Here is a 14,902-nt window from a genome sequence, read left to right as displayed (position 1 = left end):
ATGCAATCAGGCCGCTATGCAGTGGATACAATGTTGGCGCGATAAGATATGATGATGATGAACGTGAAGTGAAGCGCACTGACGGCTCTAAATCCCCTTGGGAAAAGGGTTAATTGGAAACGGAGATTGACAAAATTTTGTTTCCAAAACTTGTAATTTGTTGCAGATTATATTTTTGGCATTCACACAAAAAGTATTTTAATAGTTCTGTTTACTTTACATTCTGTATATAGAAAAGCAGATCATGTGGGCTATTCATCAAATATCCATTGGTCAAGGAGCGCCATATTTTAAGGCTAACTCAGTATTGTGTCGTTCCTCTTATGACGAATTACATATTCCAACACTTGGCTTGATATATTTCAATATTATGTCATGCTCATCATTCCATATATCCATCCATTTATGTATTATAATGGGCTTCAATCATGTTATGTAATTACTATTACCAAGATCTAGATGTGACCTTCCATAGTCGTTGCAGCTTTATCGTCTCAATTTCCTTGAAAGCCTGCATGGGCAAGTATCCAAAATATTTCCCATTTTCACCATCTTCATGTAATTTGTGAAGTGAAAACTTAATTTGCAGTACACAGGTATTTTGGATTTTATTTTCGAACGTCTTCCACAGCACTTACCGAGTAACGGTGTATCTTTACACAGTAATTAAATTTTAAATGGTAATCTTAGCGTACATTATTCTCTGAGAAAACAGCTTGTTAGGCAGGGTAATTTACATTTTGTTGGGTAATTTGGCAAAAAAAAAAAAAAAAAAAAAAAAAAAAAAAAAAAAAACTACTTCTGATGTGGATATGCACCCATTTATGTACATTGCAGTATAATCCTTCTCGTCTTGTACAGAATGTTGTTCTGGGGTATTGTTTATAGTTTTGATATTTTTAGACCACATTGTATATCCGACACCCACCCTTAAATCATAACCCACTAGTCAATCTCTTCATATATTCTTCACACTTATAAAAAACACAATTGCTGGTCTTTTCTAAGAATTGGAAACCTACTGACAAGGTTCAGGTGCCTATTTTTATTAAAGTATTATTGATGCCTTTGGTACGTCTTAAGCAGCAGAGTAGTCGAAAGCAAAATTGTCCATGTGAATATTTATTATATATATTAGGTAACTATTGATATTGCTTATCAGTGGTCAAATATCAAGTTTGTCAAGGAAAATGATTGACAATGGCTGTGTATTAACATTGCACATGCAAAGCATTCAAGAACTAATTAGAAAATAGCAAATAACCCATTTACAGAGCAGTGGCACCTACTGTTATTGTGACAGTATATGGTTTACTTTATGGTGTTAGTGTAACTTTGTAGGGCAGTATGTACTAAAAAAAAAAAAAATTAGGATACCCTTTCGTGCTGATGACAGATTTGTTTAATCTGCCATTATTATTACTTCCACATGAGATACATCTTACCAAAGTTTTCTATCAAGTCATAAAACCTCATGCTTTTATATCCATTAAAAAAATAAGTACCAGCATTAATTCCAGACATTTTATTTCTTTGCTATGTATTTCAACAATGTTGCTACCACTGTTGGGGATTTAATAAATTTTATCTTTCCTGTGAAGACTAAAACAGGACTTGGTAAGAGTCAAGATTCGAAAACCTTTAATCTGCTACAAAAAGGAAACACGACCAACAAACCTCTCTGTGTGGTGCATTTTTTTGTGACGATGTATATATGAAACTAGCCATTCAGCCTAGTGCTGGGACTCCTAACAGCAAAAATGCTATATTGAAAATGGGTTACATAAAAGTGGTTTTCTTCGAGACATTGCAATAAATTCTTTGTGGCACACTTCTGTAAATGTTGCATAGTTAACTAATTTGAATATACAGTTGGCCCCTAGTATACATGGGTAATATATTCCAAGACCCATTTATGCAAAGCTTAAAACTGTGCATGATTGTGAACCCCTTACTTAAAAGGGTACTATACTCATGTTGACCAAAAGACCTGTGTAAGCCCATATAAACCCCAAAGCATCTCTTAGAATAACCATTATTGGTTATACAATGCAAAGGCTCAGCATTTCTTGTTAAGTACAGTCCGTGCTTGAATCAACTGACTAAGGAGGAAGGGGGAGCTTTGTTGGAGTGATAGGTTATACTCAGCTTGACTGTTACAAGGTAAATGTTGCATAATTTATTACTGGGATAAATGTTGCTGTGCGCAGGCAATGTTCCAAATTATCTTTGCTTCTGCTTTTACACATGTAGTGTATTTGAAGATTATCAAAGAGAAAATAATCGAGATGAGCCATGTGTGCAATGCAACAGCTTTGCACTAACCCTCGTTATATTCGAAGTCGGAAACTAGTTTAGCCTTAAATGTACACACACACACAACTACTGGACACAAATACAACAATAGACCTAGGACCATTTATTAAAACTTCTTTCACTTGAAATGGTACAATACAAGCATCCATGACTCAGCAATAATGGACAATAAGTCTCAAATGATTTACGTTTATGAGCTCTCTACAGAACACTAACAGAGTACTAATAGTAAGTGACATTCTAATGCCACTGGTTTCTACAAAAGGATACACTTTTGCCATTCTTACTACACTACAAATTGGGTCCTATCTTTGGGGGGGAAACCTTCCAATCTTATAAAAACTTAAAAATTATGGAATTGACTAAATCCAAATGCTTTGCAATGACAGGTACTTCTATAGCTCTCAATAAAATTGGCTATAAATTATAGCTGTTTCACAAAACAAATATCTAACATTTTTAAATGCACAAAAATATGAAATATGACTTTTCCACGATAAATGCCAATGAATGTTACAATCTAACTGTATTCAAAGATTTACATTTTGTAACAAAACTACAATCTGTTTTGAATGTCACATAAAAAAAAAAAAATTAAAAAACTTCCACAGAAATTAAAATGACAGAAATCAGCTACGATGACGGTACAGTATCACCTAAGAATCTCTATCTTGTTGCAATCTGCATGTCCTGTGAAAGAAAAAATGCCAAGGTAATGGAACCCACATTTCTTATGCTGTATCATGTTACCCAATAGAATATTTTGTATCTTCAAGTACATATACACCAATCATGTATTTAACAAGCAATCCATAGAAACATGAAACTTCTTACGATTAAACATGAAATTTCTTACCTCTACTGTACATAGTAACTGGTGCGGCCCCTGTAAGAACAAAAATTATGAGGCGTTACTTTTAATCAATATCTAAAAGACACTCTAAGGATAAAAAATTTATTACTGGAAACCAAAGATATCTCAGTGGCAAAATTCAAAAAAATCCAAAATTATTAGTCAATGGAAAAATGAAAATAGTAAAAACATATGGTACAAGGAGTTTTTCTGAACAGACCACTAAATACTACACTTCACAGATTACAAACTACCTGAAACACCAAGGGTATTGCAATATTATTTATATTATGACCTCAATTATAAAAACCTACCAAAAGTATATAGTATGTACAATTTAGATCATTTCCACCTATATTTAATTGCCTTTTTCAGTGTTAATAAGAAATTTAAAACCATCATGGTATTTTATTCAGCTTATCTTCAACATTGTATTACTACTCACCTAGCATTTCTCAAGACAGACCTTGCTGGAGCTGAAGTCACCACCTGGGCTTTCTTTCTGACGACCATAACCTTCATGGGTTGCCCATCCAACTGTCTATTGTTGAACAACTCAACTGACCTGGTTCAAATGTGAATTCAAAATCACAAATCAATTGACAGTCCTTTCCAATATTTAAATTTCCTTTTTTCAAATTACAACTGACAGTCCTTTCCAATATTTACATTTCCTTTTTTCAAATTACATCCACTAAGTTAAAAGTATCACTGAGAACATTTTAATATAAGCCAAAATTTAGTTACTAAATGACTAAGGTTCTGCAGAACATCTCAAGTTTGACTTGCCTGTATGCATCCTCTTGGTTTACAAAGAAAGCTTCAGCAACTCCTTGCCTGACCATTCTAACGTTGAACACAGATCCCACAGTACCAAGCAACTCTTCCATATCCTCTACACTTACGCATGGGTGCAAATTGGACACCACAACCTGAAAGACAGTAAGTATGCAAATTAGGACACAACAGCCAGAAAAATAACATAATTAATATTAAGCGTGAGTAAATTGCGATGCTTAAAATTCTCACCTGGCCCCTATGAGCAGCTTATCTTTATTTCTGAAATTCCAGAGATTTTGAAAAGCCACAATGTTTTGACCAGCACCTAAAAGGCCAGCTTTAATAGTGTCCAAAACAAAAGCACTGTTGACGTAAGATTAACAATGCACTTTTTGCCATCAGATACTTTATTATTTCATAATAAGTCCCCTTCCCTCATGAAAAATGAAATCAGAGCATATGAACCACACGTCAATTTGTAGTAACATAGCTTGCAACACAGGAAATTTTCCTTAAAATGAAAGGTAAAAAATGGCACCCTTGCATAATGGTATTTTAATAACACTAGTCTGAAAAATTTACTCTGAACACATTCATGGTACCTGTAGCACCCTCATATTAACAGCTACCAAACAATAGTATGCAGACCTTTGTTCCAGATTCTGCCTGAACCACTGGTGCTTGAACAGTAGCAATTTTCTTAGGATACACTTGGTATTCAACAGCATCATCATAATACTCTCTGAAATAGAAACAACAGTAATGGTAAACAACAGATCTTTACTATTAAAAGATCACACCTAGATTAATGGTAAACAACAGATCTTTATTGCAAAAAGATCATGCCTAGACACAAATGTGTAAAGTTCAAATTGGTTTCATTTAAGTAACTGGATGAAATAATCACTTTTTGAAACTAATAAAACCATACATAATCTACTGGCAAAAGTGATTCTCAGGCATAACATCCACCAACTTTACTTTTCACCATTAGCAACACCAAATTAATCGAATCTGACAGTATCTTTTATCTAAAATCTTTCATGTCCACATAACTCGTATTATTCTGGGAATGTCCCATATCAATTTCTAAGACCCAAAAAGATTGTGCAAACAGGACATCAGTAAAGTTAGTACTCAGGATAAAACTTCTAAATACAGAAAATCTATTAAAAAAACCTTACATTACCCATTCACAATTAAATGGATAAGACTTGCTAAAGAAACTGTGATTATTAAGATTTGAGAAATTTTATTACCAAATGCCAACTAAGTACCAAATGTCACAGCATGTCTCCTTGCACAATAGTTACTTGAATTACTCTCTCATCAACGCTCAATATACAATAATGTTGAGGCTTAATAATATACTGTCTCCTACAAATCAAGATATCGAATCACTGAGAACAAAATATGTCAAGAGCTAATATTTCTTTTCTATAATAAATTTTTCCTTTACATTGTAACCAGTATATTTACATTGTAGAGTACATCTTTGGTGGACCAAGTGTACCAAAGGTAGCTTAGAGAGGCCACTGAGCAATATTAGAATCATGGGGTTTTCCTGCAGTGCTTGCGTAAATATGAGGTGTAATAAGACTGGCTTCTCATGCATAATGCATCCACAGCTGGGAGGAAATAGACCCAGGGAACGGCAGAACACACTACAGTATAACTTTTGTATCAAGTAGTAATCCCTTCAGGATGTAGGTATTCATATTACAAACTGCAGATTGTCACAACAGGGACCTGCTTAAAATCTGCAAATTTATTGAGCAATTTGCATTTTTCCTAGATATATAAACCTTTAGTCTTTTTTATGGGACACCTCCAAGAAAATCTAGGTCTTGAAGCTTGGTTACCTAATGGCTAATGAGCAAAAGGGGAGGGGGGGGGGGGAGACAAACCTCCCACTCAGTATGCTAGTGCCATTGTTTGGCAATGGAGCAAAGTAGGGTTGGTTAGAGGTGGACAGCCAATGGAGAACAATAACAAATTTGCTCATACACAATAAAGTCCAGGACACTACTAATAATTCTTATGAGAAGAATTACCTGGACCCTGCAATCCAATCACAACAATAATTCTGGGTATAATACAAAAACAAGCCACAATTGCCAAATGCCTGAACATTCAACAAATATTCCGAAGTTCAGCTTAAACCTCAGCACCAGCAGTGTTAAGGACAATTCAGAATGAGGCTGAAGAAGTGGTGCTGTTTACTAAATGGGAGGTAGTTGCTGTTTTGCCACTAGTTAAACCACCTTACCACCAAGCTTCAACGACGACTGGGCCAGCTTTTGCTGAAGGTATTCCATATAAAAGATAAATTGCATTTTTGTAGGTGATCTACAATATAATCTTGAGAAACCACTTATTTCTACAACATAGAAAAGCTAAACAAACCGTTTTCTTCCCTGCACTGCTGACCCTTGCCACTTATCTGCATACTGTTGACCACCAACCTGAAATGTAGGGGCTTTAGTTCTTGACAAGTGTGTTTGGTCATTATAAGTACAATATTTCACTATTCTAATAAGACTTTCATGGACTCCTACATGCATTTCCACTACATAAACACTAAGTTACAACTAAATGCTAATTTATCCGATTTCTTTTATTTGATACCATATCCTGATTTCCTCATTTACACTTCTTAGAATGGAGACATTACAATGGGCAAATAAACCTCACCCTGTAATCCGAGTTAGTAGCTGTGATTCGAAGTCTTGAGGGCCTAACTTCAGGTTCATACTCTCTGGCATAGACAACTTGTTCTGCTGGGCGTGTCCTGATAATTGTTTCAGGACCCATTGTTAACATGGTATCCATTGGAGATGGTATTCCCATTCCTCCAGCAAAGGACTGTCCACGTGGAGCAAGCTGTACTTCTGGCCTGTAACTTGAGAACCAATATATCATTAATACAAAATTTACAATCCAGTAACTTCCAATGCTCAGGCAATCCTTAAAACACATGACATTTTTGGGGTGCAAAGAATTAACAAAGAACAAATATTTAAATAAATACACACCACCCTACTTACGAACAAGTTATGTTCTGGCTGGCCATTTGCATGTTGAATTGTTTGCAAGCTGGTTACTATACTCTTCACACCTATTCAAGTACAGTATGATATAAAGTCAATACAGTACTGTATTTTAGAGAATAGGCATGCAGACCAAAATTTGAGCTCAGGGTAACAAAGGGGAGCACTCTGAATAAAATTTTAATTTGCAATCCCATTTGTTTGTATGTGAATGTTCATAAGCAGGGTGGTGTCTGTATGTATGTAACACACACGCAATATATATATATAATTTACACAAAGAAAATATTCAAATGTCTTAGCATACAGTGCTACCCCACTTCCTCACGCTTCATTTTGTCTTGGATTTTTGTGGAATGTGTCTTTCACTTTTCTGTGGGAGCTTTCACCAGTTCACAGATTTGTTTTGTGGACAGTACCTCTAAAATGATCACAAATTCGTTTTTTTTTTTTTTTTTCTAGAGCAACACGTATTTATTCACCAACTACTCTTATTTTTTTATTTTGTGTTCATGACTAAATACTGATTTTTGTGATGAAAATGATTTACAGTGTATTTGTCAAGCTCACTCCAGGTTGGGCCCAAGACTGAGCTTAACGTGTAGGATTTGACTTGTAAGATGTATTTGAAATGATTTTAATGTAAAGTGTTTCCACTTGATAAAGCACATTGTACAATATTTAAAATATTTGCTAATTACTTTAATTTTATTTTCCAGTAAAAGCAGACTGGAAACAATTAGCGAATATTTTAAATATTGTACAATATGCTGTATCATCCAAAAACACTTAACAGCACTATTTCAAATACATCTTACATTACCCTGAGAGAGAGAGAGAGAGAGAGAGAGAGAGAGAGAGAGAAATTGAATCATACACCTGTTATGCTCAGTCTGGGACCCAACCTAGAATAAGCTTAATAAATACATTACTACAATATAAGTACAATGTAAATTTTTATAATAAAAATCTGTATTTAGTCACAAACACAATGGGAAAAAATACAGTAATTAGTGAATAAACAGTGTTGCTCTATGAAAAAAAGCAAATTAGTGATTATTTTAGTTGCTTTTACCAATATATAAGGAAAACGGGACGACTTCAATACTATGAGAGAAAACGGATATGCTTATGTATACACGGGTAACTTGATTAGTCGTCGTATGTTCCGTAAGAATTTAATTTGTATTTAGCATTTTATACATATTTTGCTGTTTACATTAATACTATTTTAAAATTAGTAAATAATTGTTATAAGCATTTTAGGGGGCATATATGCATAAGAGTAACAGTTGTAAAAGGGTACTAATCTAAGACTACTTAGGGTTTTTTGCGATGATGGTTTGGGGTGTATTTTTCTTTGGACTGATACAAAATTGTTTTAGTATGATGATTTAAGGTATACTTTTGTTTGAACTGCTAAATTAGGCAGTGAATTTTGAAACAGACCGTTATGTTTTAGTTTAAGGGGTACAGAGTACTGGGCAGTTATAAGCATTTATAGAGGGGATTTTGCATTTCTGCAGTGGGTTCTGCACCACATCACAGTAAATATATAATGTACTGGATTCATGACTCCCAGAAATTCAATCACATAGACTGCCAGATGTAATGAACCAATACCACAAGTTGTAGTTTTGAATGATTCTAATATACTGAAAAATCATGTTTCACCTACAGGGTAGATAATACCTGACATGAGACAATGCCTTGAAAGGTCAATCAATGCCAGAGCTACAAAAAATATAATAGGCATCTACCTTCATATTCACAGAGTTGGAGTTAAGAGAGGTTTGTGAACTAGTAACTATAGCTTCACATATATACAACAGATTGATGAACACATAAGATGGAATGTGATATTTGGTGGGTAGTGGTAACTGTGGTCAAAATACAAATTGTCAAGATGAGCAAAACAGCATTGGTGAAAAAAATTATTTATTGTTTATATAGGTCATTTGGAACTTTATATGATTAGGTATGGAGTGGCAAAACACTTAATTCGATACAACCCTAATACTATGGCAGCTCAACTGACTTCAACTTGCTGGAAATGACAGTCATGGAAAATAAACCTTATATCCTACTGAACAGAATCAGATATGTGCACTAGCCATAGGAGGCTGAGATGAACATGCCTAATACTGGCTGGTCTACCCTTATAAGATGGCCTCTTTGCATCCAGAGTAACTAACTTTTGCCAAGCCAATTAGTTTCCCCACTCACTTGTCATTTTATTATGTCTGCCTCAAAGAGCCTGCATCTCCAATTAAAATGTATTTGTAAATGTTTAACATTATTTGTTGCTTGAGAATCTGGCTGAGCCAATCTAATGCTGCTATGTTGTCGCTGAACTATTCACAGGGCCTTTGTGCTGTGCTCAAATTTCTTTCATATGAATGAAATATGAAATTAAAATGTTACCAAGTTTTTGTTTGATAATGTGGATCATACTTATTGATATGATGATCACCATCAACACTTTTATTGGTAGGTCTTAAAGAAGGGAGTTAATTTCCACCACATGAAAAGCAAAATCATTGGGCTCATGCTGATAAAACCATTGTTTTATGTCTAAGATGCCATGATGGTATACAGTGGGTATCTTAGAGTTGCTATCTATGCAAAAATATATAGTATTACATAAATAAAGGCAAATGCCACGAAGGAAAGTGAAAAAATGTAGTGGAGCTAGGCCTTTCGGCTTACTGTCCTTTACTTAGCAGACTGATAGAAATATCAAAAAGTTTACAAAGAAAGCTCGTATAAATGACAGATGGGGATTATAAAGGAAAATATGTACCTGGAATCCAACACAGTTGAAGAATTAGTAAATCTACCAAAACATGGGTAAATATTCAAGAGTTTTACAAGTGACTAGGCCCAACAGCTTGGAAACCAGGGAAAAGTCAACTAAAAGGTTACACAAGGAGAGACTGGCGGACCACCAAAAAATGACTGTGGAAAGAATAATCTGAATACATTTGTTATAAAAGTACAACTCAATAATTCTCCTTTTGGTAAACAATAAAAATTTTTGCAAAATGAATATTTTCACAGGAAAACATAACACACGTACGGATACAGGTATTCCCCTACTTACGATGGGGTTAGGTTCCAAAAAAACCATTGTTTGTTGAAAAAATCGTAACTCGAATATGGCCTAGCCTACACTATAGTCAGTTTTTGTTATCGAGGCGCATTTGCACAGACTCGCAGGGGTGCCCTTTTAGCTCGGTAAAGTTTCCTGCAAGCTGATTGGTTGAAAGTATTTTGTCCGAATAGCATCGTTTTCAAATAATTAACAAGTAATGCGAATCGAAACTTATTTACTAACCTAAATTTCTCCCTCAGGTATATGTTTTGTCAATAAATAATGTTAACGAATAAAGAGATGATAAAGTATTGTGATGGTAACTAAATTTAATAACAACAACCGCCGAAGTCAACGACAGGAGCTTGTTTTCGGATGCACGCTGCATAATTTTTTTTACTTTTCACATATTTTAACACCAACTGGGATAAATTGCACTAAGCATAAGAAAAACATGTTATAAACTTTCTTTGAATACCAGAATCTACTAAAACATGGAATTAATAAAACTCGCTATTGGTGAAAACTTCCGGGGAGGTAAAAGGAATAGCCCGTGGCTTTAGATAAAATTACCTAGATAGGTAGGCCTAGCTATTCATATGGTATCCACATTCCAGCAAACGCTGATGGGCAAGAAAACTTTTCAGATACATATCTTTTATAGGCTTTTGTGCTGAAGCCTTTTGTTATATCATTATGATAAATATGAAGACGCTATTTTCTTCTTTTACATAATAATAATGTACTTCCCTTATTATGGCTTTATTTCTTGCACACATTTCAAACTTGGCTAGCCTATGTCTATGTGTCTTATACCATTTTTTGGCAATTACAATAAATTTTGCTTAACTCTTTAAGGTAAAGAGTAACAGTAAACAGTAGCTGATGCTTGATATGAGTTAGGCTAGGTGTATGTAGGCCTATGATGTAAGTCCGTATAGAAAGGATTTACTAATTTTGTCGTAAAGGTATAGACTCTATTAATAGCACTATTTTCGGTTTGAGGATACTGTAGTGTTCCATAAATTGCATAAAAATCATAATTAAACGAATTCATAATTTCACAGAGTTACAACCTTGATACCCATCCCCCTCCCTTCCATCCCCGCCTCGGTATTTGACAGTAGACCCATATAGCCTACTAATCCTTAAAATGTATATGCGTATAGTACACTTTCTACTCATTCGTCACATTCTTTTACTTCTCAAAATATCCGCAGAAACTCCTGAACAGAAGGCAAAATAAGAAAATAAAAAGTTTTGTTATCTCGCATTGTCTGCTGTAACTTACACGAAAGAGTAAGTTGTTAATTTCTGCGAAATATATTTTTATTAGTGTGCACCTACAAAAAGAAGCATAGAAACTATTTAATTGCAGATATAGCCATTAAAGTCATCTCAATAACATAACACTGATTTCAACACTTACATAAATCAGGAAAAAGCTGCAATGACATAAATCAGGAAAAAGCTGCAATGACAATCACCTGTGATAGTTTTCCCGCCAGGCCGCCACAGGCTGTTCCTTTTACCTCCCCGGAAGTTTTCACCAATAGCGAGTTTTATTAATTCCATGTTTTTAGTAGATTCTGGTATTCAAAGAAATGTTATAATAACATGCTTTTCTTATACTTTGTGTAATTTATCCCAATTGATGTTAAAATATGTGAACAGTAAAAAAATTATGCAGCGTGCATCCGAAAACAAGCTCCTATCACTGACTTCGGCGGGTGTTGTTATTAAATTTAGACTTGCCATCACAATACTTTATAATCTCTTTATTCGTTAACATTATTTATTGACAAAACATATATCTGAGGGAGAAATTTAGGTTAGTAAATAAGTTTCGATTCACATTACTTGGTAATTATTTGAAAACAACGATGCCATTCGGACAAAATACTTGCAACCAATCAACTACCAGGAGACTTTTCCGAGCTAAAAGGGCACCCGAGTCGGTGCAAATGCGCCTCGGTAAAAAAAAACCGAGTTTAGGGTAATCAGTACCATCTATACATATATTATGGTAGCCTAGCCTACACTACACAGTATACTTTAAACATATATGGTATAGTAATTATTAGTGTCAGCTAATTCTGCAGGTTCAATGCAGATTGACATGATAAGTCAGTATAAAGAGAAATTGAATAACAAACAAGGCCTAGCCTGCACTTTCGTATATCATACACGGTACCCTAGCCTATATTATACTGTATTCTATTTCCACATAACACCGTATTATACAAACATCAAAATTACGAATGTGCATCTTTTCCATGGATCTTTTAAAAAGTTATGCTTTACTACACTATATGCAATTGTAAATATTCTTATAATTGCTTTTGCATTATAAATTCTGATCACAGCGATCAAATGTTTGGGTTTGGGAATCGATCACACGGTCTATTTTGCTGCATTTAACTCGGTTCAGAGGGCATTTCTTGCTTCTAGTTAGCGTAAATGAATCTCTAGATACTTTATTTATAAGGGACATATATATTTTTCGTTATACGAAGTGTTTTTAAGTTGAAATATAACTTAAATATGTCTCGTTGTGAAATTAACTGAGCCATTTTTTCCGGTAAGTTGGCGGCTGGCCGTTTGAGAGAGAGAGAGAGAGAGAGAGAGAGAGAGAGAGAGAGAGAGAGAGAGAGAGAGAGAGAGAGAGAGAGAGAGAGAGAGAGAGAGAGAGATTTATCTTTCATCGGCGTGAAAACAGCAGTAATATGTGTTCTTCCATGCCCAGTAGTTTTGATTAAAATACTTTCCAATTTTATTTGCGGTCGAGTTTCATCCATGTTGCGAATGCACGATAATTTATAGTCATTAGCAGCTTCAACTACAACTTGCAGCTTAAATTTACTGTAGCAGTATATTTCCTTGCCAATCTTTTCTCCAAAGCAGATAAGGGTATAGCGTAAAATATCAGTACTTTAGCATCATTTTTAATATAACTACGGTAATTGTTTACCCGTACGATGGTTGAAATACAAGCAAAACAGTTGTTATCCGATTCGGTTATCAGCAAAACAATAGTTTGTCGTTCGGCTGTTTATGGCTGTATGCATTTTCGCAAGAGTATAAGATTACTAACAATACTTTTATCATTCTCTTACTTTTTTAACTGTAAGATGGAATAAAGAGATGGAGAAAAAGAAGTTGGTCTACTGTAAGTTGGTCTCTCTTACTGCCTGATTGTACAGCAACTGTACGCTGTTGCCTGTGCCCGCTCGAAATTTTAAAAATATTTTCTAAATATTGTCGTACTGGTATTAATTGCTAACTCCATCAACTCAAATTATCGTAAGAAGAATTATCGTTACTAGTGCACTACCTGTGTTTACAAACGCACAAAAATTGCAAACGAACACTGACCTATTTTAACTGCCAACACAACGAGAGCAAGTGAGGTTGGCTCATTGAATTAATGTACCTATTCCAGCCTCTCGGGCCAATGTATCATACACCGTACATTGCCTGCGCCAGTCGCCCGCGAAATTTAAAAATAAGTACTTTCAAAACATTGTCGTATCGATATTAATTGCTAACCCCATCATAAAAGCGAATTATCTTAAGTCGAATTATCTTAACTAGAGCACTACCTATACATAGAAAATATATATAAGTAACTAATTAGTGATTAAGTCAGTGATTTTATCTTTAATCCTTAATGGAAGGAAATTCTCATATGAGTATCTGTAACTGGTTTTGGGTGATGGATGGGAATCCTCATATGAGTATTGACATTACACCCCATACAATTTGGCTGTATCGAGTTTCCATCACTTCAATGGCCCATAAATGAGTGGTGGCAACTTTACACCTAAGAGATCAGTATTGTTCTTCACTTGATGGAGGGGATGTCTTGCTCCTCTCTCTACCATAACGTCTTTTTATTTATTTGCTCATAAATATGATCAGGGATTGCTGTTGGTTTTAGTTATCTTTTATGATATGTCAGTTATAATTGCAATTTTGCAAAGAAAAGTGCAAAGAAATTAGAAAAAACATGTATATATCCAAAAAAGTTACTGCATCTCTCCGATTTCAGTAAATTTATATAAATATTGTAAAACAAATACAGTATACTCAGAATTTGTTACTGATTTCAGTTCTTACCTGCTTTGATAATGTGTGAGCTGCAATTATACCTTTACAAAATAAAATAAATTATTAGAAAAAACATGTACAACTTACTAAAATTTATGAGTACTTTGCAAGAGGGGGGCCCCCAAAAACAGGGTTGTAAATAGTCACTTTCAACTTCCCATGGAAGGCAGGGAAAATTTTTTAGAATTTGTTTTCTTAAACCATGTGCATTTACTCATCTTCCGCTTTCCATTTATATGTTATTTTCTTAAACTGGCCAACCTTAAAGTTTTCCTGGTCTGGGGGGTGTGCGTGATATATAATAATTAGCCTGTCCCTTAAGGATTAAGATAATTCTTGAACATTTTACTAATACGTGCGTCCAAATAAGACATGCCAGATTCTGTACTGGGCAAACATCCAATGCAATATTCATTCAAAGGAAAACTCGCAGAATAAATTGGACTGAATGTTCAGCGATAGCCAGATAGAGATTTCTCTTCACGAAATCTTTTAGAATCTGCTATTTTACAGCTTATTTCCAGTTGTAATTTCAACCTTAGCCCTGGCATGTATTATGTTGACCCCTGTATTAGTAAAGTGTTCAAGAATGACATCAAGATAAAATCACTGACGATTATATAATATATAATTACATCTATATGTATTTATATATCTATATATATATGTATCTATATACAGTATATAACTCTACATCTA

At 34.5% G+C, this 14,902-nt stretch overlaps 1 protein-coding gene across 5 annotated transcripts in view; it reads right to left on the bottom strand.

Annotated features, from left to right (window-relative positions):
- Positions 1–2,406: 2,406 nt before the first annotated feature.
- The window catches only part of LOC136842638 (polymerase delta-interacting protein 3-like), a 49,308-nt gene continuing 36,812 nt past the window's right edge, over positions 2,407–14,902 (bottom strand). For 2 of the 5 annotated variants that reach the window (XM_067110254.1, XM_067110257.1), the window contains exons 6-12: positions 6,644–6,851; positions 6,356–6,414; positions 4,598–4,691; positions 3,959–4,101; positions 3,615–3,734; positions 3,173–3,202; positions 2,407–3,006 (exon numbers count right to left, since the gene is read on the bottom strand). In XM_067110254.1, the coding sequence (XP_066966355.1) occupies positions 3,175–3,202; positions 3,615–3,734; positions 3,959–4,101; positions 4,598–4,691; positions 6,356–6,414; positions 6,644–6,851 (652 nt within the window). In that variant the 3' untranslated portion in view covers positions 2,407–3,006; positions 3,173–3,174. Of the gene's footprint in view, positions 3,007–3,172; positions 3,203–3,614; positions 3,735–3,958; positions 4,102–4,597; positions 4,695–6,355; positions 6,415–6,643; positions 6,852–14,902 lie in introns of all 5 variants that reach the window. The other 3 variants (XM_067110255.1, XM_067110258.1, XM_067110256.1) reach the window with 2 other exon arrangements.

This window comes from Macrobrachium rosenbergii, chromosome 10, assembly GCF_040412425.1.
Source record: "Macrobrachium rosenbergii isolate ZJJX-2024 chromosome 10, ASM4041242v1, whole genome shotgun sequence".
Lineage (NCBI taxonomy): Eukaryota > Metazoa > Arthropoda > Malacostraca > Decapoda > Palaemonidae > Macrobrachium > Macrobrachium rosenbergii.
The sequence above is the reverse complement of the archived record's forward strand: the minus strand, read 5'-3'. Positions and strand labels throughout refer to the sequence as shown.